At 38.7% G+C, this 22,577-nt stretch overlaps 1 protein-coding gene across 1 annotated transcript in view; it reads right to left on the bottom strand.

The window, feature by feature from the left end:
• The window catches only part of Rga (Regena), a 167,075-nt gene that overhangs the window by 73,833 nt on the left and 70,665 nt on the right, over positions 1 to 22,577 (bottom strand). Inside the window, exon 5 of the mRNA XM_067142935.1 lies at positions 18,755 to 19,016. Within this exon, the coding sequence (XP_066999036.1) occupies positions 18,755 to 19,016 (262 nt within the window). The remainder of the gene's footprint in view (positions 1 to 18,754; positions 19,017 to 22,577) is intronic.

The raw sequence follows: 22,577 nt of genomic DNA, 5'->3' as shown, positions 1-22,577 counted from the left end.
GCCAGGATCAAACCTGCCAGGCTGGGCGCAGAAGGGCAGTGCTGAGCTACTCAGCCTGGCTATATAACCACAATACTCACGGTGACGCATCTTAAGAATACAGCCAGCCATTATACTACTATTATTACTATTACTACTGGTATTAAAATTTGCAGACTATATGTATCGAGTCATCAGTATAATGGCTAACTCCCTCTTCAAAAATTATTGTAAGGCCTCAGGTACCATACTCTGATGACATTTAATCTGCCTGCATGTCAAAATTCGATGCTCCACTTTACCAGAAGGCAGAAAAATGGATTCTTTTTGCTAGTTGCGTTACGTCGCACCGACACAGATAGGTCTTATGGCGACGATGGGACAGGGAAGGGCTGGGAGTGGGAAGGAAGCGGCCGTGGCCTTAATTAAGGTACAGCCCCAGCATTTGCCTGGTGTGAAAATGGGAAACCACGGAAAACCATCTTCAGGGCTGCCGACAGTGGGGTTCGAACCCACTATCTCCCGAATACTGGATACTGGCCGCACTTAAGCGACTGCAGCTATCGAGCTCGGTAAAATGGATTCTGCTGGGTGACCTATGGCCAAATTTTAATTAATTTTGTTGGGTAAACAACAAATGCATCATCATTGGCTCGACAGCCCTTTATGGGCCTTGGCCTTTCTCAGAAGTTTGATAATGATGCTTGTTGTTTACAGGGGCCTAACATCTAAGTCATCGGCCCCTCTCAGAAGTTTCTGCCGGTCTTTCCTGTTCAGGGCCATGGTCCTCTAGTTCTTAAATCCCAGGATACCGATGTTCTGATGAACACATTCCTCCCACAGCAGTGTTGGTCTTCTAACTTTCCAGTATCCTTCTGGCAATGTATTAAATATCTTCTTCTTCTTCATTCTATTGTCATTGGCATGAAGTACATGATCAGCCCAATCTTGATGACTTTAAAAAGGTTGGGTTCATTAAATAGCCTGTTCATTGTTGTATCACCTTCTCCATACTCCATTTTCTTCTACTGGCCCAAAAGTGCATCTCAAAATTCTACTCTTGAGAATACCAAGCTGTCTTTCATCACATTTTGACAGAGGCCATGTACAGTACTTAGTCTTATACTGAATGTGTCACTCCAGAGATTTTACATGCTGACATCATATGAAATGCAGTGTTGATTGGACTTTTTTCTGTCCTTCAAGAATCCAACTATCTCTGCAGGGTTTGAACCTGTGATCTTACGATCCAGAGGATGATACTCTACCACTAATCCACAGTAGAAGCTAGCCATTATACTGATGACTCATACATATACTGCAGTCTACAAAGCTCAATTACCATTACAGTAAAACCTTGATTATCTGTTCTAATGCCACTAGCGCTCGCACAGCACAAGACGGTAACACGCTCTTTACTAGATTTGTGACCAGGAGCTGATTTCTCTTCAGCAGCTGCAAGTGTTTTACTGGGTAAGCACTTCCAATGAAGTCCAGTTTCATCGGCATTGTACGCTTGACTTGGAACGAAATTGTATCTCTCAATTATGCACTTAAACTCGTATCCACTTACTTTTTCTCTCTCGATGTTCAATTCTCAAATGCCATGTCTGTCCTTAAATCTCTGTAGCCAACCATTGGACAATGGTGAGGACTCTGAGAGCCCCATCTTTTCGTTAATAAAAAACCCGGATAATCCATACTACTAATTTTAATGGACTTTAAAGTACATAAAATACATACTGTGTAAGCTTAAAATGCAGTGCATTAAACCCTCTTTAAAACCAAAATGTAGTTAAAGCTACAATACATGCGAAATATTTACCTAAATTACCAGCAGACCGTAAATAATTAATTTACCTGGTGTCTTTTAAGCTGCTTTAAAAAAATCCGTTACTTTTTTTTTGCACTCTCCTACAACTTGTTTTCTTCTTTATGTCCATTCTGAGCTTTCTAATCATAAGAACGTCTGAAAAATCAGTATCGTCACCTTGCTCCATGAATTCCATTAATGTTTCAGCCGACTCTAGTGGGGTCTGAAGCGGTACACGATTGCTTGTGACGCACTCTCCTTCCCCATCCCCCTCACTTTCACTCGTCACTTCGCAGCTGACTGCAGAGTTCTCGTTCGTGTTTTTATTACTATATTTTGTGATCTGTTAAAATGTGATGAAGCCACTCCTCAATGTTACTTTCATCCACTTCTCAAAAATGAATGATATTTTCAATAGTCTTCAGGATATCTTTGATCATCAATCCCTCATTTTCGTCGTCATCAGTGAACCCATGAAAATCGTCGGCGAGCTCATCAACATCAACATACAATTTTCTCCACAATCGAGTGATGTTCTGAGCGGTTACTAGAACCCATGATTTCTGGGCAAGATAAATCGCTTCTTTAAGATTGAGTATTTTCCAGAACTCAACTGTCGACATTTCTTCAGAAAGTAAGAGGCCTAGCAATTCTCGCGTTTAATGCGCCTTAAAGGTTGCGATGACGCCTTGGTCCATCGGCTGAATTAATAAAGTTACATTAGGTGGCAAATAGGAAACAAAAATGTTTCCATCCTCTGATTTCAACTCTATATCAACAGGGTGAGAGGGTGCATTATCAAGAAAAAGGACGGCATTTAATGGCAAGCCTTTGGACAATAATGTACAACGGGTGATTGTTTGGTTCGCCCTGTCAATATATTTTGAATAATTTATACGTACATGTTTCGGGAGCCTTAACTCCCTTCGCCAGCGTATTTACATCAGAATCTACCTTACCTAAGTTTCAAGATATAACATCTTATCACATTAACATTCAGCATTGTCCTTTCTAACCTCAACTCTAGATACTATATGTACACTTTGCATTTTTGCATAATAATGCCTGTTGTACCCAATACATAAGGCATGGAACATTTTAATAACACTTTTGAATCATCCATTCATTCCTCCTGTCCCTTGCGCTCATACACATGTATCATCATCCTGGATGGATCCACTAGCTGTGTCAACCACGGATGAAATGTTACTTGTCACTGCTTGCATTGTGTTGACGCTATGAAGCTACTATCGTATGTCCAATTTGATATCCTTGGAAGTTATAACCCCCCCTTTTTTTCTCCACTGAATATGGTCATCGTTGTAATATATATTTAAAAAATTTGTTTTAGCCGTGCATGTGCCGTCAGGGCAGATGACATTTGCTCGATTGTTGCAGGACCGGAGTATTTTTGAATCAGAGCGGAACAAACCTCACGTTATGTTTCTTCAAATGCTCCTCTAGTACTATAAAAAGAAAAAGAAAGAAAAGCTATTTTACCTAGTTAAAATACAAAATCAGATTCTATGTGATATAAAATACTTGGACTTACATAAAATGATAAAGCGGAGGAAAAACTATCCGCTTGCCGGCCAGCCATAAACAGAAAGAATATTACCCTTAACACCTAACAATTTAGCGGATGGGGATGGGGAGCGGTGGGGAGTGGGCCTGATGGCAAGCGGATAGTTATTCCTCCGCTTTATCATTTTATGTAAGTCCAAGTATTTTATATCACATAGAATCTGATTTTGTATTTTAACTAGGTAAAATAGCTTTTCTTTCTTTTTCTTTTTACTGTACTAGAGGAGCATTTGAAGAAACATAACGGGAGGTCTGTTCCACTCTGATTCAAAAACTCCGGTCCTGCAACAATCGAGCAAATGTCATCTGCCCTGACAGCACATGCACGGCTAAAACAATTTTTTTTAAATATATATTACAACGATGACTATATTCAGTGGAAAAAAAAAAAAAAAAAGGGTTATAACTTCCAAGGATATCAAATTGGACATACGATAGTAGCTTCATAGTGTCAACACAATCCAAGCAGTGACAAGTAACATTTCATCCGTGGTCGACACAGCTAGTGGATCCATCCAGGATGATGATACACGTGTATGAGCGCAAAGGACAGGAGGAATGAATGGATGATTCAAGAGTGTTATTAAAATGTTCCATGCCTTACGTGTCGGGTACAACAGGCATTATTATGCAAAAATGCAAAGTGTACATATAGTATCTAGAGTTGAGGTTAGAAAGGACAATGCTGAATGTTAAAGTGATAAGATGTTATATCTTGAAACTTAGGTAAGGTAGATTTTGATGTAAATACACTGACGAAGGGAGTTAAGGCTCCCGAAACACGTACGTATAAATTATTCAAAATATATTGACAGGGCGGACCAAACAATCACCCGTTGTACGTTATTGTTATTACGAGTCAATTAAGGACCGATATGGTCAAGTTTGTCGACTTAAGCCTTTGGATGGCAAGAAATCTCAAACCTGCGGAACAAACTTATTATGGAAGCAAGTCCTAAAAATATTACATGTCATCCATGCAGATTTGTTATGACAATAATCTACTGGGAAATATTTCATCACTGTTCCTTTAAAGAACGTGGATTTTTTGCTTTACCAACAACAGCAATTTTAATTTATGGTCGCCACTAGCGTTCGCACAGCACAAGACGGTAACGCGCTCTTTACTAGATTTGTGACCAGGAGCTGATTTCTCTTCAGCAGCTGCTAGTGTTTTACTGGGTGAGCACTTCCAATGAAGTCCAGTTTCATCGGCAATGTACACTTGACTTGGAACGAAATTGTATCTCTCAATTATGCACTTAAACTTGTATCTAAAGTTTTCTGCTGCAATGCTGTCACCACTTAGCTTTTCTCTTTCGATGTTCAATTCTCGAATGCCATGTCTGTCCTTAAATCTCTGTAGCCAACCATTGGACACTGGTGAGGACCCTGAGAGCCCCATCTTTTCGTAAAAAATTTGTGACTCCCTTGTTATCATACGACCACTAATAGGTACACCTTTGCCTCTCTTTTGCTGAAACCACGTGAATAACACAGCATCCAGTTCTTTTAAAGATGATGATTTCATTGTTTTTCTTTTAGCGAGTCCATGCGAACTGTCAGAACTTGCCACAAACTGCAACACTTTGTCTTTATTCTTCATTAGGTCCCGCACTATTGTCACTAGTTGAGACTAGTTCACCTTTCTTTCACCGTTTGATTATATTAACTTTATTTTGTATGGTTAAAAATACATGGCTTTTTTTTTTCTTTTTATGGCAGATTTTGATCTCAACATTTCTCGGCTGTTAGAATGGAAAATAAATGTTCAACTTTATCAGTCACTCTCACATTTCCTTACTTTGCACTACAGCACAGAATGTAGCCTACTTGTCTACTAATAGTGGAGATTGACTATGACGGATCGCTAGGCTGGTTTCTGATTCCTGTGCATTGTGAAATATTTACGATGCAGTAGCCTGTGGTGAAAATATTTAACCTTGACAGAGAATATGAAAGATCTACGTACGGTACTCGGAGATGTTACACGCTGCCAAATAAGTTGTAGGTGTCATTCTGAAGTAGAAATGACCAGCTTACCATACTCTACGCTCCGCAGGCTGGGAGAGGGCACATTACAGTGCATTATTCGTCAACAATGGAATGGATAATAAAGTTTGTGACTGTTGAATTCTTTCGTAACAGTTAAAAGTGAAATAATTTTACACAACATAAAATTACGTAGTAAAAAATGTATGAAGTCATGTCTTCAATGCCAACTGCCGCTCTATGCACGTGTACGTACAGTAGTTACTGTACGTTATGATCGTGGACTCAGGAGTCGGAGAGTCAATGTACATAGGATGCTAAAAGGTTGGTTTTTCACCTATTCAATATATATACATTCAGTATCTTCAATACGGATAACAATGACTTTTATCACTTGCAGAGTCAATGTACAGTCGCTCCACAACAGAATACTGTATCAAGATACCTTGACGTCAAGAGCCGAGCTGAGTGGCTCAGACGATTGAGGCAATGGCCTTGGGACCCCAACTTGGCAGGTTTGATCCTAGCTCAGTCTGGTGGTATTTGAAGGCGCTCAAATACGTCAGCCTTGTGTCAGTAATTTACTGGCACGTAAAATAACTCCTGCGAGACAAATATCGGCACCTTGGCATCTCCAAAAACTGTCAAAGTGGTTAGTGGGACGTAAAACCAATAACATTATTATTCTTGTTATTACAGACATCAAGAGTACGCTAATTCAGGTTTGGAGCGACTGTACATTACTTTTTTTTAAATTGAGATTTTTTTTTGGCAATGGATAATCCACAGAACGGTTAATCGAGGGACGGATAATCAAGGTTTTACTGTATTTACTTCTCACTTGGAATGATACAAGTTCCTGTGACACAAAGGATAAGTGGCTAGCAATTCATTTTTAACTTAAAATTGGTATGATTAATTATTATCCTGTGTGAAAAGATTAAAACCTTATAATATACTGTATCAGTAAACCTCAATCAGTGGTAGATTGAAGGACTAAGAACTGCTTAATAAAATAAAAATTCCTTTTAAAGAATCAACTTTTTATATTTTAGCCCAACAAAACATACTGAAAGGTATTATGAAACCAATTAATCTGGTCTGCCATGAATATAAAGGTCAGTTAATTGCAACAATAATTATTCCAAGATTCCAGCACAATTTCATAAAAATATCAAACCACAATACATTTAAACATAGCTATTAATCAAATAAGTGAATCAAATTTAATGTCAACAAATGTTACAATTAACATTATTTATTAAAAATGTGTTTTACCTCCTTAAAGACAAGAAGTGGCCGGTTTAAAAAAAATTTTTTTTGCTAATACTCATATAGTACCAGGATATTTCTATGGTCAAATATTTTAAGAATCATCTTAAAATTAAAGAAATAGGAAGGGAAAGGAACCAACAACTGACTACCAAGATGAGGTATAAAAAGCAATATACAGGGTGATTAACAAGGAGATACTGCTGCTTATGGAGCTGATTTCTGAAGACATATCATATGAACCTGTGTCCTTTTCTCAATAATTCTTCTTCTTATGATGCCGTCTCCCTTCGAAGATTGGCGATCCAATTGATTATGATTACACGCGAAGCGGCAGCACAGAAGATTTCTATCGACGTATGTCCATACCACCGCCGCAAGTCTTTCAACCAGGAATTTCTCCGTCTTCCCACATATCTTTTCCCATCAATCTTCCCTTGAATGATCAGTCGGAGAAGTTCGTATCGTTCACCTCTCATGATGTGCCCGAGGTAGCTGAGCTTATGCTCCTTGATGATTATGAGAAGCTCTTTCTTCTTGTTCAAGATGTTGAGGACTTCTTCATTTGTCTTCTTTTCTACCCAAGATATTCGGAGTATTCTTCTGTATAAGTACATTTCAAAAGATTCAATACGCTTCTCCAATAAAGGGCTAAGCGTCCACCCTTCGAAACCATACAGAAGGACAGGAAAGACATAACACCGTAGCATTCGAACTCTGAGCTGGAGGTTGAGTTCTCGGCTGGTGAATAAGGTTCTCATGGTATTGAACATATTTTTTGCTTGTCCAATCCTGGATAAGATTTCGCATTTTGAATCACAATGCTGGTTAACTAGAGTTCCAAGATATTTGACAGAAGATACTTGTTGGACGATGTTGTTGTTGATGCAAAGGGAGGCCTGTTTTGGTGTTTTTGAGAATACAATCAGCTTGGTCTTGTTAATATTCAAGGATAAACCGTAGGTTTCACTGGTCCTCACGATGTTGTTTATAATGATTTGAAGATCACTAGGGTTGCTGGCCAACACAATCGTGTCATCAGCAAATCGGGTGTTATTAATGACAAAGCCATTGATCTTGATACCTAGATTAACATCTTCCATAGCCTCTCTGAACACAGCTTCAGAGTAGATGTTGAAAAGGAGTGGGGACAGGACACATCCCTGGCGGACACCTCTTCATATAGCTATGTCCTCAATAGTAATTCCTTCTATTTTGACCTCTGCCGTTTGATTCCAGTACAGATGGGAAATGATACGAAGATCACCAACATCTACACCAGTAGATTTTAAAATCTCAACAAGTTTTGCATGAGATACGCAATCAAATACTTTTCGGTAGTCGATGGAACAAGCGTGTACATATACATTCATATCTAGGCATCTCTGGGTCAAAACATTCAAGGAGAAAAGAGCCTCACGAGTACCCAGTCCATTCCTAAAGCCAAACTGAGTATGTCCAACTTGGTGTTCGCATTTGAGGTAGATTCGAGTGTGGATAATACGCAGAAATACCTTTAGCACATGGGACATTAGGCTGATCATACGACAATCATCACAATGTGATGCACTAGCCTTTTTAGTTATGGTGACAAAAGTAGATCTTAGCCAGTCAGATGGAATTCTACCAGATTTATATATTGCGTTGAATAATGTAGTTAGCAGCTCTAGTCCTCTGCCATGGCCTTCAGCAATGAGTTTGAGAGTTTCTGCATGAATCTTGTCTGGACCTACAGCTTTTCCATTCTTCTGGAGTTTGATTGCATACAGTACTTCCTCTTGGGTGATATGTGGACTTGTTTCGCTGCCTTCGTCAATAAAAGGTGGTTTGTCTGGCCTTACATCGCTAAATTCTTTCCAACACTTCAACTTGTCTTCGACTCCTACCAAAATGTTGTCATTGGCATCCCTCAGTATAGCTTTACATGGCCTGTGATATTTCCCTACAAGTTCCTTGATCTTCTTGTGGAGATTAAACAAGTCATGTTTCTCTTGGAGAAGTTCTATTTCTCTGCATCTCTCCACGAGCCATAGTTCTTTTGCTTCCCTACACTTCCTCCTCACTGTCCTGTTTAGTTCTTGGTATTGGACTTTACTTACATGTTTCACTTTCCGTCTTTGGTCCATAAGCTGTAGAATATCTTCTGTCATCCATGGTTGTTTTTTTGAACTGTTCGAATATCCTATATCATTCTCTTGAGTATCAGTGAGTATGTTCTTTAGTGCAGTCCATTGTGATTCAATATCCTCTGTTTCCAAGTTGTTTATTGTATTCATACGTTCTTCGAGCTTCAAGGTTGTTTGAGCTCGAAATGCAGGGTTATCAAGGCTCTTTGTATCGATGCGCTTACGTCTGTCAGAGCGTACGTTCTTGACAAAACGATGAATTGTTAAGTCCATGACGACGGGATTATGGTCGCTGTTAACATCCGCCCCAGGGTAGGTTTTGACAGCTTTCACGTATCTTTTCAGATGACTTTTGATGAAAATGAAGTCTATCTGATTCCTTACAATATGACCTTCACAATCTGCAGGAGACGTCCATGTATACAAGCGCCGGGGATGTAGCTTGAAAAAGGTATTAATAACAGAGAACTGTTGTTCTGAACAAAACTGAACTAGACGATCACCTCTGGCATTTCTCTCACCAAGGCCATATTGTCCAACAATTTCATCCTCTGCACCAAGACCTATCTTAGCATTGAAATCACCAAGGACAAGAGTTGCATCCCCTTTCTTGGTAAGGGACATTGCCTCCTCTAGAATGGAATAGAATTCTTCGACTAATTCGTCATCCTTATCGCCGGTTGGAGCATAGGCCTGGATAATATTCATGGGGCAATGGGAAGTTTGTAGTTTAAGAAACATGACACACTCTCCAAAGGGAATGAAATCGATGACAGACTTCACCAGATCAGACGAGAGGAGCACAGCCACTCCATATTGATGTTGAGGATCGTTACCACCAGAGTAATACAGAACTCCATGATTAGTTTGTTGTGTTCCTGACCCAGGCCATCGAACTTCACTAAGGCCCAAAATCTTTATTTCCAAGCGTTGCATTTCTGATTCAACGTTTGCAAGTTTCCCAGCCATATATAGACTTTGCACATTCCATGTGGTGATTCTTATTCTTTTGTTATAAATTTGAAACTTATCAATACTTGACCTCAGGGGGATTTTTTTTTTTTTTTTTTTTTTTTTTTGCTAGTTGCTTTACGTCACACCGACACAGATAGGTCTTATGGCGACGATGGGACAGAAAAGGGCTAGGAGTTGGAAGGAAGCGGCCGTGGCCTTAATTAAGGTACAGCCCCAGCATTTGCCTGGTGTGAAAATGGGAAACCACGGAAAACCATTTTCAGGGCTGCCGACAGTGGGGTTCGAACCTACTATCTCCCGAATACTGGATACCGGCCGCACTTAATCGACTGCAGCTATCAAGCTCGGTAGGGGGATTATTAGCACCCTCTCCCCACTTATGGGGTGCCCCGGACTGAGGGTTACAATTATTTGAAAGTTGTTTTTAAAACATGTCTTTAGTTACTGTAGTTCGAAGGGGAAAATAAAATAATATGGACTCTTCACAAATAATCATTTAATTGGCTTGTGTTCTGAACCTCGAAATTCACGCCTGAATTCCTTACGGAAAAGAAAGATAGCTGGGTGCAGCTATATAGAGCGGCAGAGGCAGTTCTTAAGAGTGTGGGTAAATGTATCAAAGCCGAAGGTGGCATTTTTGTAAATATTATGTACAATGTGTAAGACTGTAAATTAATGATACAAAATGTAACTCATGGATTGAGTGGCTAGAACTGGGGCAATTTGCAACAACAGTTATTATTCCATAAGAAACATATACTTTTGTAGTTAAACATTTCTGTATGAAAACATTCTTCTCCAAAGTACCATATCGGGTCCCCCTGACGTTGGCAATCACTGTGGCAAATGAGTACGATCTCTTGCTAGATGGCGTAGTTTTTCAACACTGAATTCCAGTGCATTCTTTGATGTTCCCAAGCCATGATGTTTGCCTCCTCCTGCCACCTCTTCAATCCTGAATTTTGCCTTGTACAATCCATTGGAAGATCAGGTAACGGTCATTTCTGAGGATATGGCCAAGATAAGAAATCTTATGGCACTTTATTCTTCAAATAAGTACCTGACTTTCCCTTCCCTTCTGAGCACTTCTTGGCTTGTTAGTCGAGCAACCCACAAAAAAAAAAAAAAAGAGCACCCTCTTATAGGTCTCCATTTTAAAGGCTTCCTGGCGTTTCAATTATTAAAAAAAGCATCCTCCTATAGGTCTCCATTTTAAAGGCTTCCTAGCGTTTCAATTATATGTCCTTGAGGGTCCATGTTTCCACACCATATAGCAAGAATGACCATATATATAGCACAAGACCATCTTTTGTTTAAGTTTTACATTTAAGTAATCATTACAAAATGAAAGATTTAATTTTTGTAAATAGTCTTCATGCTATTGCTAACCTCTGTTTCAGTACTTTCTCAGGATCAAGCTGTTCAGTGACAATGGCACCCAAATATTTGAAAGTGGTTACTCTCTCAATCTGACAACCATTAAGGAATTCAAAACAAATGTTGAGCTTCAGAACATGAGCCAGTTAAATAAAGGATTATGTGTGAGTTCATTTATTTATTTGTTTATTTTATTACTCTTCCAATAAAAGGAACTTGAGAAAAATGTGCTTTACAGAAAACTTTTGAATTACTGGAACTCCGTAGGTACTGAGAATAGGACAAAGGTTTATGTGTGACATTTTTTGCACAAAATTCAGCAATCAGCTCCATAAGTAGCAGGAACTCCCAATGAATCACCCTGTATGTATTGTGTAGAATGGGTAATTTTGGAAGACACTCCAAGATATTAGTCTGCATCCAAATAAATGGGAAAAGGCAAATTTTATTGCAGAGGTAGAAAATAAGCAGTGGAATCAGCAATAAAATGATTGGTGGAATGAAGAAAGAAAATGGAGATCTACGATCCACAGCTCAACTCATGGTTAGTTGGACAAGAGGCCATAATGATCAGGACCACATGATTGTTGATTGAAATTTCTGTTGATTGTAACACATAGTCTAAGAAAACTGAAACAAGAGTGATCATAACACTACAGAGAGGAACAATAGAAATACCGTATTTTCTCACATAATTAACACACTATTTTGACAACAAATACAGGTGAAAAATTTAGGTGCATAATATATTCAAGGAATTCAGATATACAAAAAATGTATTTACATTTAAAAGATACATCAAATATACAGTGAGTTTCTCTCATCCATTGGCCAGCAGGTGCGCTCAGCTTATCTGCCTCCTGATGACTCATCACTTCCCGTTACATGGCGCAGCGACAGGACGGGAATACCCACAGTTCAGATCCGTGCTTAAAACGTGTATTAAGTGTTGATCTGTCGCTCCAACTGTTCTCGAGTTATGAAGTTGATGCAAGTGTAATGGACTAGTATAACATCAAGGGTTATAAATTTCATTTTTGGTTCCATATTGAACTGAGATTACATCTAATTTGATTTCACAAAAATTGTTTTATTCCACCTATTCAATACTTTACATTACTTGCAATGCAAATATTTACATTGCAATGTGTTACCAGGGACTAGTTTCAACCTTACTTAGGGGTCATTATCAGCCTTAATTGAGTACACATTAATTGTTGAGTCCTTGAACAATATCTTCTTATAAAGAGATAAAACTAGTGTTAAGAATTATATGTACAGTACAGTAACATACGTTATGATATATGGTTAGATACATGAAATGGATATGAAAATATTTTGTGATACAGATTCGTTACGTTAAAAGTATACAATGTCATTAAAATTGTCGGTAAATTCTGTGAATAGTATTTCAATTGCACTTCTCATCAAAAGTTGTAAAAATTGCAATACTGTTCAAGGACTCTACAATTAATGTGTACTCATTTAAGGCTGATGACGGCCCTTAAGTAGGGTCGAAACTAGTCCCTGGTAACACATTGCGATGTAAATATTTGCATCGCAAGTAATATTAAGTATTGAATAGGTGGAATAAAATAATTTTTGTGAAATCAAATTAGATCTAGTATAACTTGGAAACAATTCTCTAAACTCATGGGTAAATAGTAGAAAAATAAAGCTCAATTAGTAGGTTTTATTATTATTATGACTTGTGAGGTGTGGCTATGAAGTTGTTTATGTCTATTAGAATTATTATTATTTACGTAGTTATGTACAGACTTTATTTGGTATAAATCGTTGTCGTATTATTTATTCTTTGTGTGTTATATGATCTGTCTTGTGTAACAAAACATGTGAGGTTATGTCATAACACGTCTGCTGTATGTATATTAATATGACTTTATTTAATGTAAGAATATGTAATTAATAGTATATAATTTATTATTACCTGTAAATATGATTTATAAATCCAATGTAATGTTGTGCAACACACGGTAATAGTCCAGAACAATGCATCTTTGTCACTAGAGGTTTATAGAATGTTCGATCCATTTGTACATACGTTACTGGAGACTCGAGAAGATTTGAGAAAAACATGTTGGGTCATACTTTTCTAGAAGCCTGGCCAGGCAATGTATATAAAGAGGCAGTCTTGGGAGATGGTGTAGAGTTGTTAGCGAGACTTGTTAGTGAAAGTGGTCAGTCAAGTGTGTGAACTCTTGTTGTGATTTTGTTGTGTTGGTAATTGGTTGACATACTAATGTGGCATTATTCTTCTTCTTCTTCTTCTTCTTCTTCTTCTTCTTCTTCTTCTTCTTCTTCTTCTTCTTCTTCTTCTTCTTCTTCTTCTTCTTCTTCTTCTTCTTCTTCTTCTTCTTCTTCTTCTTCTTCTTCTTCTTCTTCTTCTTCTTCTTCTTCTTGTCAGTTCAAGATGGCAGTTTATTAGTCTATGTGTGTATAATGTATATAAAATTGTGTACACAATTGACAGCACCCCATGTGTGCATCTCTGTGATTACGATAAAGTGTTACTTTGGGGTATAATTGTCACAATGCCTACACATGTGTACATGGTAGAAGAAAGGGTACTTATGTACGATAATTATGTGAAAACAGAATCTTGCAGGGAAGTCGTTAGGCAATTTGTAACACAATTTCCAGGTATACGCGCTCCAGATAGAGACCGTGCGGAAACTCGTAAACAAATTCACAGGAACTGCTTCTTTACTCGATAAGAAGCAAAGTGTTAAACAACGTGTACTTAACGAGGAAAAAGTAAATGAAATTGCAGAAAGATTAGAACGCCTTAAAAATCCCTAAGACGACTTGGACAAGTCGGGGTTTCGAGGAGCTCAGCATGGTGGGCTATGAAAATGTTAAAATTGAAACCATACAAGGTATGCATTCATGTGATCAGATAAGCAGGTACGTTTTTGTAACTAGATGTTGCAAAACTTTCATGATGAAAAAATTGATATTGAGGCTTAATATTTTTCTCCAACGAAGCATGGTTCTCTTTACACGAGTATGTTTTGACGCAGAATACCAGATATTGGAGTACAGAAAAACCCAATCGCATACACAAAATTTCTCTACATAACGAACAGATTGGAGTATGGTGCGCAGTGAATGGATACAGAATTACAGGACCTATCTTTTTTCAGGCAACAATTAATGCAAAAAGATACAGGATAATACACTCAAACCATTTTTTTGACGAACTGACTGACTCTGTCGAAATGGACTCGGCAAGACTCTGCCACCGTGCATGCAGCTAATGACACATTAAACTCTATTGAGGAAATTTTTGAAGACCGTGTTATTAGTACAGACTTATGGCCGCCACAGTCCCCAGATTTAATTGTTTGTGACTTTAATTTATGGGGGAGCTTAAAAAATAAAGTGCATGCAAGAAACACTCACACATTGGATGAACTGAAAGAACATATCTGGAGAGAAATAGCCTCAATTACGGAAGACAAACTTATACGTGTGAATCGGAGTTTCCTAAGACGATGCCAGAAATGTGTAGATGTAGAAGGAGAACATTTCCAACATCTCCTGTCATAAGGTATGAGCTTATTTCCTTAATTCTTAATTACTAATTTCCTTAATTCTAACTCTTATTTCATGTCATGCACAGATAACGTGAGTGAAGTGCTGTCTTTATTGCTATGCCACAGAGTGGGGAATGATGAGTCAACAGGAAGCAGATAAGCTGGGCATGCCTACCGGCCAGCCGATGAGAGAAACTCATTGTATTATACACAAAATTGATTAGGAAACTCATTTGCAGTTATCATCATTTGGAGTAATATTATGGCATGAGTTTTCTTCTGAACAGTCAAATAGAGTACATCAGACAAGTTGGACATGCGTGTTTGAAGTACGGAACTAGAGCTGATAAACGATCTGAGGTGAAATAAATATGAATTAACTAAAGTACCAATCACATAAGTAATGAACTAAAAGAAAAAACTCTTACCTTCTTTCTGACGTCACTACCGTCATTCCAGGAAAAACTGCTGCTGCTATCGCTGTTCACATCCCTTCATAAGAAGTTGTCTTTATTCCCATCTACCATATTCGTAATTCCTGTTTTCTTGAAGCTCTTTTCAATCACCTTAGAAGAAATTGTGACCTAAGCGTGCAATATCCACTCACAAAGGAGTTCCACAGGTGGATTTCAAATCTTGCCTTTTGGAGTAAGTTCATGCACACCTTCCACCATCCAACACTGATAGAGTTTTTGCACACTGTTCTTGAATGATTTATTTATCGATACGTCCAAAGATTGAAGTACTGGAGTCAATCCACCATGAATCACTGCCAAATCAGTTATCATGGTTTCCAATAATTTCTTAGCGTCTTCCCATCAAGTGTGGCCAAGAAAACTGTCAAACACAAGGAGGGCTGGGCAATGAAGGAGAGATCCTCCTCAATTTCTCTGAACCAATCATATCCAATCTTGTATAACTGATGAGTTCATCCACCCTTTTCCTTGAATACAAACGTTGATTCCTCGCAAAAATTTTACTTTCGATATTGTTTTTCTTTTCAGAACTACATACAGTGCAAGCTTTCTGCCATCAGCTGTTACAGCAAACATTGTAGTACATCACTGTTTTTCGCTTCTAGTACTGCATATGATAACATTTGATTTCCCTTTCTTATCGTGACTTCGTGGCATATCAAAACTCATTGGCGTCTGATCTGAGTTTCGTATTTGGGTAAGGAAATATTTCCTTGCTTTCCGCTTCCCAATCATGAAGCCATGGAATCCAATTAACTTTTTAACGAAATCATTCCTCATTCTTTGAGATAATGAACCTCTTCATTGAAGAGAAAGTCCATTTCTTTTCATGAAATTAATCATCTAGCCTCGGCTAACCTTAAAATCTGAAACACTGATCTCATGTGCTGCAGCTACTTCTCATCCAATAAACGAGAGCATTTCGTGAGAAACAGGATAACCCCTTTGTTGTGTAACGAAATCACACATTTCTGCAGATCCTCCTCTACTTGCAGAAACTTTCCACATTTTTGGCCGCAAAATGCTTTGCAGGACTTGTTGGTCACTTCAAGTGCAATTTTCTGTTTCCCCCAGTAGTGCATGTTGCACTCGGGAACGGAATACTTGCAGCCCGCTGCCACATTCCCATATGTTTTGGCATAACTGATCACTATGTTTATATGGTGCAGTATTTCTTGAATACTTGCTCAATGTGAATTAAAAATCAATTATGAAAACATAAACCGTGCGTGTACCCATAACACTTATAAAATATGTGTGTTACTGGTCAGGTCTGCGCTGATGCGCTCAATGAACTAGAGCAGTGGTACTTACTAATGGGGGATAACAGAAAGTTACACAGTATTTGAAATGCCCTGTTTTACAATAGGAAGACTGCTACTTGACATCTTTATTTCGAAACGCATCCAGAACTGCACGATGAATCATCGACAAATATTTCTTTCTCCCCACTTTGAATAAAAAAATAATAATTTGGGTGTGTAAATTATGCAAGGACATTAATTATGCAAAAAAATACGGTATCTGGTGTTATAGAACACCAGTAATAATCAGATTCTGATTACAAAATCCAACTAATAAATAACATTGGGACTACATAGTTTTGAATGTCTGACATTTTAAAAACCTACTGAAGTAAACCACACTCAGCTAGTTCCCGCATGAAGGTATGGTTGTAAGGTGAAAGTTTACATGAACGTTATTAATGTACAATGTAATTTCTTAAAAGGTTTGAATGGTTTAACCACGAAATTTGAAAACAATGATATAATTCTTGAAACTAAATTCCATAATACAGACAATTATATGTACACTTGCCGACACAGAAAGTGAGCGTGCTGAAATATCCTAAGTCCAACCGTACAGTGTCGAGCATTGTCACATGCAAACATGATGTTGTGGTTCCTAGTTCGATACTCGAAGGCAATAAAATATTATTCGTAGAGAAGCTGCTATCAGAAATGAAGTATCTACGAGTGTGGTAAGCAATTAAATAGCACTGTTTCCTGTAAGAGGCCTTTAATATGAGCAAGATGGAAGGAGGGCCGATGACCTTAGATGTTAGGCCCCTTTAAACAACAAGCATCACGGAAGGTGGCAGGCAAACGAATAGGTGTGTTATGCGTGCCTGTTTGTTAAATATCACACCCCAGTGAGAACGAACTTAGGTTCACACTGGTTCGAATCTGCTAGGGATTTTTTTCACTCCACCAGCAGCAACAGGAGGCAAACCAATCAGATTGTAGGATGCCCCCGCCAAACTTATTACATGTAGGCAGGTCATTCAACTGCAGCAGAGGCTGGAAAATGCAACAGCATCCCACAGAGGATGGTGATGTATAAGGCATTTTCAAGAATCAGGAGGCTAAACCAACATGCTGGCTCAGGTTCATAGCAGGTCTCAAACTGGGAATAGGACGATCGCTTGATCACTGAGAATCATTCAACCCTGTTCATGAATGCTGTCCAGCTATGCCAGGCCAAGCTTTTTCCCGGTAGCTCGAGGATGGCCTAAGGACACCTGAATGAGGCAGGGTTACAATCCGGGTAAGAGACTAAGAAACAACAGTTTACTGATGAGTAGAGGGTGTACCGCCTTACGTCTACCGAGGACAATGTGCTACGTGGGCATGTTTTCTTTGCTGAACGATGGGCCGCTAAGCATGTTTTGTCCTTAAGCACCTGACACAATCCAGCATATGTGGCCGAGCATCGCCACTGTGGCCTTGTATCTGTTACATGTTGGGGTTGGATAAGCTCTTGCAGGATAGGAATATAGCATAGAATAGAGCAACATTTCACCACCAGGCAATATGAACACATTTTAGAGAATATTACGGTCCCTTCCATGCTGGTGCTTCATCCTGCCAGTGTTACACAATTCAATAGAATCCACACGTCCTGATTAGTTCAGGTATGGTTCGCAAGGCAAGGTCAGGTAGAGCTTACTGACTGGCCTTCTTGTGGGACAGACATGAATCTTATCTAGAACGTGTAGGCCAAGACAAAGAGAGAAATGGTGGAGACCTGGCCCGATCCGGTGTCAAATATGAACGATGCCTGGGACTTACGAGAATTACTGAGAGGACCACACAATGGCCTTTATCAGGGCAACAAATAAGCCTGCTCACTGACAATAATGGCATGATAAAACAGAAGAAGTTACGACTTGTTATGTAAGTCAGAGTAGGAAGAAAAATAAGCATAAAAATATTTTACCCAACCGAGACTCGAACTCTTGACACTAGAGGAGAGCGGCAGAACTCACAATTGAGCACATGTGGCTATCAGAGCCAACATGTTCAGAGGCACTTCACACACGACTGCTGGAAAAAAATATAGTGCATACATTATGACTTATGCAGCTAATGGACGGATACATTATCTCCTAGCCCAAGAGACGTAACAAGTCATGCCCTGAGGCCATATGAGGGCAAGAAAATAGAATGTAACTTGGCAAGACCATGTTGTAAGTCCTATCCTCCTACCTGCACGTGTTGCAGGCAACCACACCCTCTGCGAGACGCTGATTTTCTGTATCGGCAAGTGTACAGCAGGTTTCAATAAGGAAGAAGACAAAAGTGATGATAAATTCAATGATACCTTATGGCAGAATTGATGAGGTACTCGGGTGGAACATGGAAGTCAATATCCTGCGGTCTGCATGGTGTTTCCGCCCAAGGACCTCCGAAATTAGGATACAAATTCTCTGGAGAGTTGAGGTTAAGTCCTAATGCCGTCAAATCTTGACCCAGGGCAAGTGATACCAAATTTGGATCGGTTTCAGCTGCTCTAATAAACGTAAGGAGCCCTACCATTCCAAATTGATCTTTCACCATGCTGCTAGGGATGTGCGTCACCTTGCCTGGAAGGAAGCAGCACAAATCTCAAAAACTGTAACCCTATCTGGAAAGAATATGCTTTATTCAATACAAAAGAGCTGAAAATGCTCAACCGTCCAGGACTAACACCCATAACATCTTGTACATCACACATGTATGTTTCCAGTTCTAACAAGGCGAAACCCTGGACAAGCGAAATTTTCAGCTTAGGCATTCAGTTCTCTTTTTATTTAAGAAAATCCTCACATTATTATTTTAAAAAATCTCAAACCTTGTTTCCATTACACAATATCATCTCAAAATGTGATTAACGTGCAAATTCTTTATTCCTTTTAACAACACACACATTCACATCAGAAGATTTTGATCTTATAGCAAGAAGATGGTCATCATTAAATTTCAATTTGTAAAACTACTTTGGGTGTATGTGAAATTTTTTCCAAAAAAACTTCCTTAAGATAGGGCAATGTAGCAAAAAGATATGTGTATGATTGAAAAAGTACAGTATTAATGCTGTGTCAAGAAATTAAGGTGAAATTCTTTATGTTTTCACAGAGAACGTTGCTTCGTGTCTTCAGAAGAAAATCTCCGCTGTTCACGAGGAAGATTTCTCCAATAATGAAGGTTTGAATTTAGCCGTTAGTAATAGGAAGCAATACATTTATTCGTCACCAGATTGCCTGCCGTACACTGGCACAGCACTAGCATTCAAAGTAATGGTACCATCAAAGTCGGTCTGGGAGGGGGAGCATTAACAGGTGTACATACGTATGAAAGCATGACACTAACACAAGCCTGGAATGAAACATCTGGTGATGAGGAACGAACAAATTTTGAAAACATTGAAACGAAATAACAATAGTGAAAGCCAGCCACTAAGGATTTACGTAGGTACAGTAGGTCTCTTCCCTGTCCTTTCATTTTGGTGTTTTCCAAATTACTACGTTCTTCATCACCAGATGTTTCATTCCAGGCTTGTTTTAGTGTCATACTTTCATATGTATGTACACCTGTTATGCCCAGATTTAAATGTTACTTATCTAGACCCACAGAGCATGCTGATGCTATGAGGAATATTGAACACATTCATGCATCACCAAGTCGTAGGAACTTCAGCTTTGAATGCATGGTTAGCACGTGATAATGTTTACAGTTCCTTGCATACTTTCATATTGAATCATATCGGTTAGTGAATCTGTTGTTACAATGTGAGAGAGTGATAATATATTGCCAAATGTTTTCAGTGAATTAAGTGGGAGCTTTTGCAGTAGTAAAATTGATGGGCAATATTAAAGGAGAGTTAAGTTAGGCCTTAAGTGTGGAATGGAAAATTATTCAAGGATGGTGAACACTTGTGCAGCTTTTAATTGTACAGATCACTATCAGATGGGATTGGTATGTCTTCTGATGAGTGGAAATTGAACTGTTATGAAATTATTTTCAATTACCATAATCATGAATTATGCAGGCTATAGGACACTAGATTCAGAGAGCGTATGGACATGGAATTTTGAATCCGTAGGCTTCTTATTCTTGGCCTTTTTCCAATTTATTGAGGGATAATTTTTAATAAACAGCTATTCTGAAGAAAAAAATGCATATTTTTCTTACAGACTGTGTACCAGTACCAATAATTGAAAAAAAACAAAAAACAAAACATGAACCTAGAATCTGGAAAATATTGATAAAGCTTGATAAAACCTGTCTAGTTTCAGGGCAATGTATTGCTTCAAATGATTAAGCATTATCTGAGCAATGCTTTGTAAGTACTGTAAGTCTTAATTTCTCCTTTTTCACAGCTGTTTTGTAGTAAAAGAATGATTAAATATGCTACTCCAGAATTTTTTTTTACTAGGCCCCAAGAATTAATGTGAAGGAACACACACAGACTTTCACTCTTCGCGGTCCACTTTTACCACTTCAGACCTTAGATTACATCCCTGTACACAACTTCTGCCTAGCATTTGATTTAAATGTAGCAATGCAGTGTTTTAGGTTTGCGAACTGACGAGAATATCCGTACGGATCTTCTGTTTCCTACTGTGGTCCCTTTTTAAAATATTTTTGATGAACCCAATTAACATTCATTCTTACCGTGCTATCTCATGTCATAGAAATAATAACAACATTGACAGGTGTTTTTATGCGTCTGTTAATGTAAGTTAATGCATGTATTCCATACTGCGATCTCCTCGGCGAGCTCAGGAGTGCCTTCAACATGGCGGTACGCGCATAGTCATCTCTCTCCTAGTCACACGCCACTGCGCAGCCGGTGGCGTGGGGCCTTGGTTATGCCCTCCCCCGACCGACTCTGATGGTACAATCAGCTGCCACTTGAAATGCTAGCACTGCACCAGCATATGGCGAGCTATCTGGTGACAAGTAAACATATCACTTCCTATTACTTATGGCTAAATTCAAACCTTCGTTACTGAAGAAGTCTTCCTCGTGAACAGTGGAAATTTTCTTCTGAAGATGCGGAGCAAAGTCCTCTGAGAAACATAAATAAATTCACCTTATTTTCTGACACGGCATAAGCCCAAAAAGTTTTTATCATGTCTACAATTATGGGCTATGAAAGCATCAATAGTAATGTTACTAAGATCATTATTATTTGAACTTAAATAAATAGGGAATTGTTATTTTGGATATTTTGAACACATCATTGTGATGATGATAAACACATGTTTTGTGGTTAAAAATAAATAACCATGCCGTTCTGTCATATTCAGATGTTTTGTACGAACAGTGGGCATGCCATTTATACAACTATACAACATTTATACAATGACTCATTGCCATGTATTCAGGCTTTAGTAAACACTGTACAATTTCCTCAATAATGAATATCAACAAATTTCTTCAGTGCTGACTTAAAAAAATTATTTATGATGCAGACAGACCAACACCATTGAAGTTCTTCATCATCATCATCATCAGTTTTCCACTCCAGTTGCCCGGGTGTGGTTTACGAGCACTCTCCACTTCTGTCTGTCCATGTACCACTCTTCTCTCAAGACGACATCCCAGCTGATTCCTCTTGTTCCTATGTCCTCTTTCACTTGGTCCAGCCACCTCTTCCTAGGTCTTCCTACCGGTCGTTTTCCGGCCACGACTGTGTGTAGCCATTGTTTTGCTGTCCTTCCATCGTCCATTCGTTTGACATGGCCAAACCATTTCAAACGGGCCCTTGTCACTTTTTCGTTCAGGGATGGGTACACACCAGCTTGCTCCCTTATTCTTTCATTCCTTACCCTGTCCCTTTTTGTCTTCTGTACCATAGTTCGTAGGAACTTCATTTCTGCGGCTTGTAGTTTGCTGTCCACTTGTTGGGTTGTTGTGCAGGTTTCTAGGCTATATGTTATTATGGGGGTGAAGTATGATTGGAATAGAATCTGCTTTGATCTTAAGGGAACTTGTTCGTTCCAGAGAAGGTTCCGAACTTGATGGTAAAACTGAGCTGATTTTTGAATGCGGTTGTTAATTTCATGCTGTATTCTGTTATCACTTGAAATGATGCACCCAAGATATTTATATTGGTCTACTGTTTCCAGTTGTGTACCTTCCAGCATTATTTTTCCTTT

Source organism: Anabrus simplex, chromosome 3, assembly GCF_040414725.1.
Source record: "Anabrus simplex isolate iqAnaSimp1 chromosome 3, ASM4041472v1, whole genome shotgun sequence".
NCBI classification, from domain to species: Eukaryota; Metazoa; Arthropoda; class Insecta; order Orthoptera; family Tettigoniidae; genus Anabrus; species Anabrus simplex.
This window is presented reverse-complemented; position numbering and strand designations above follow the sequence as displayed.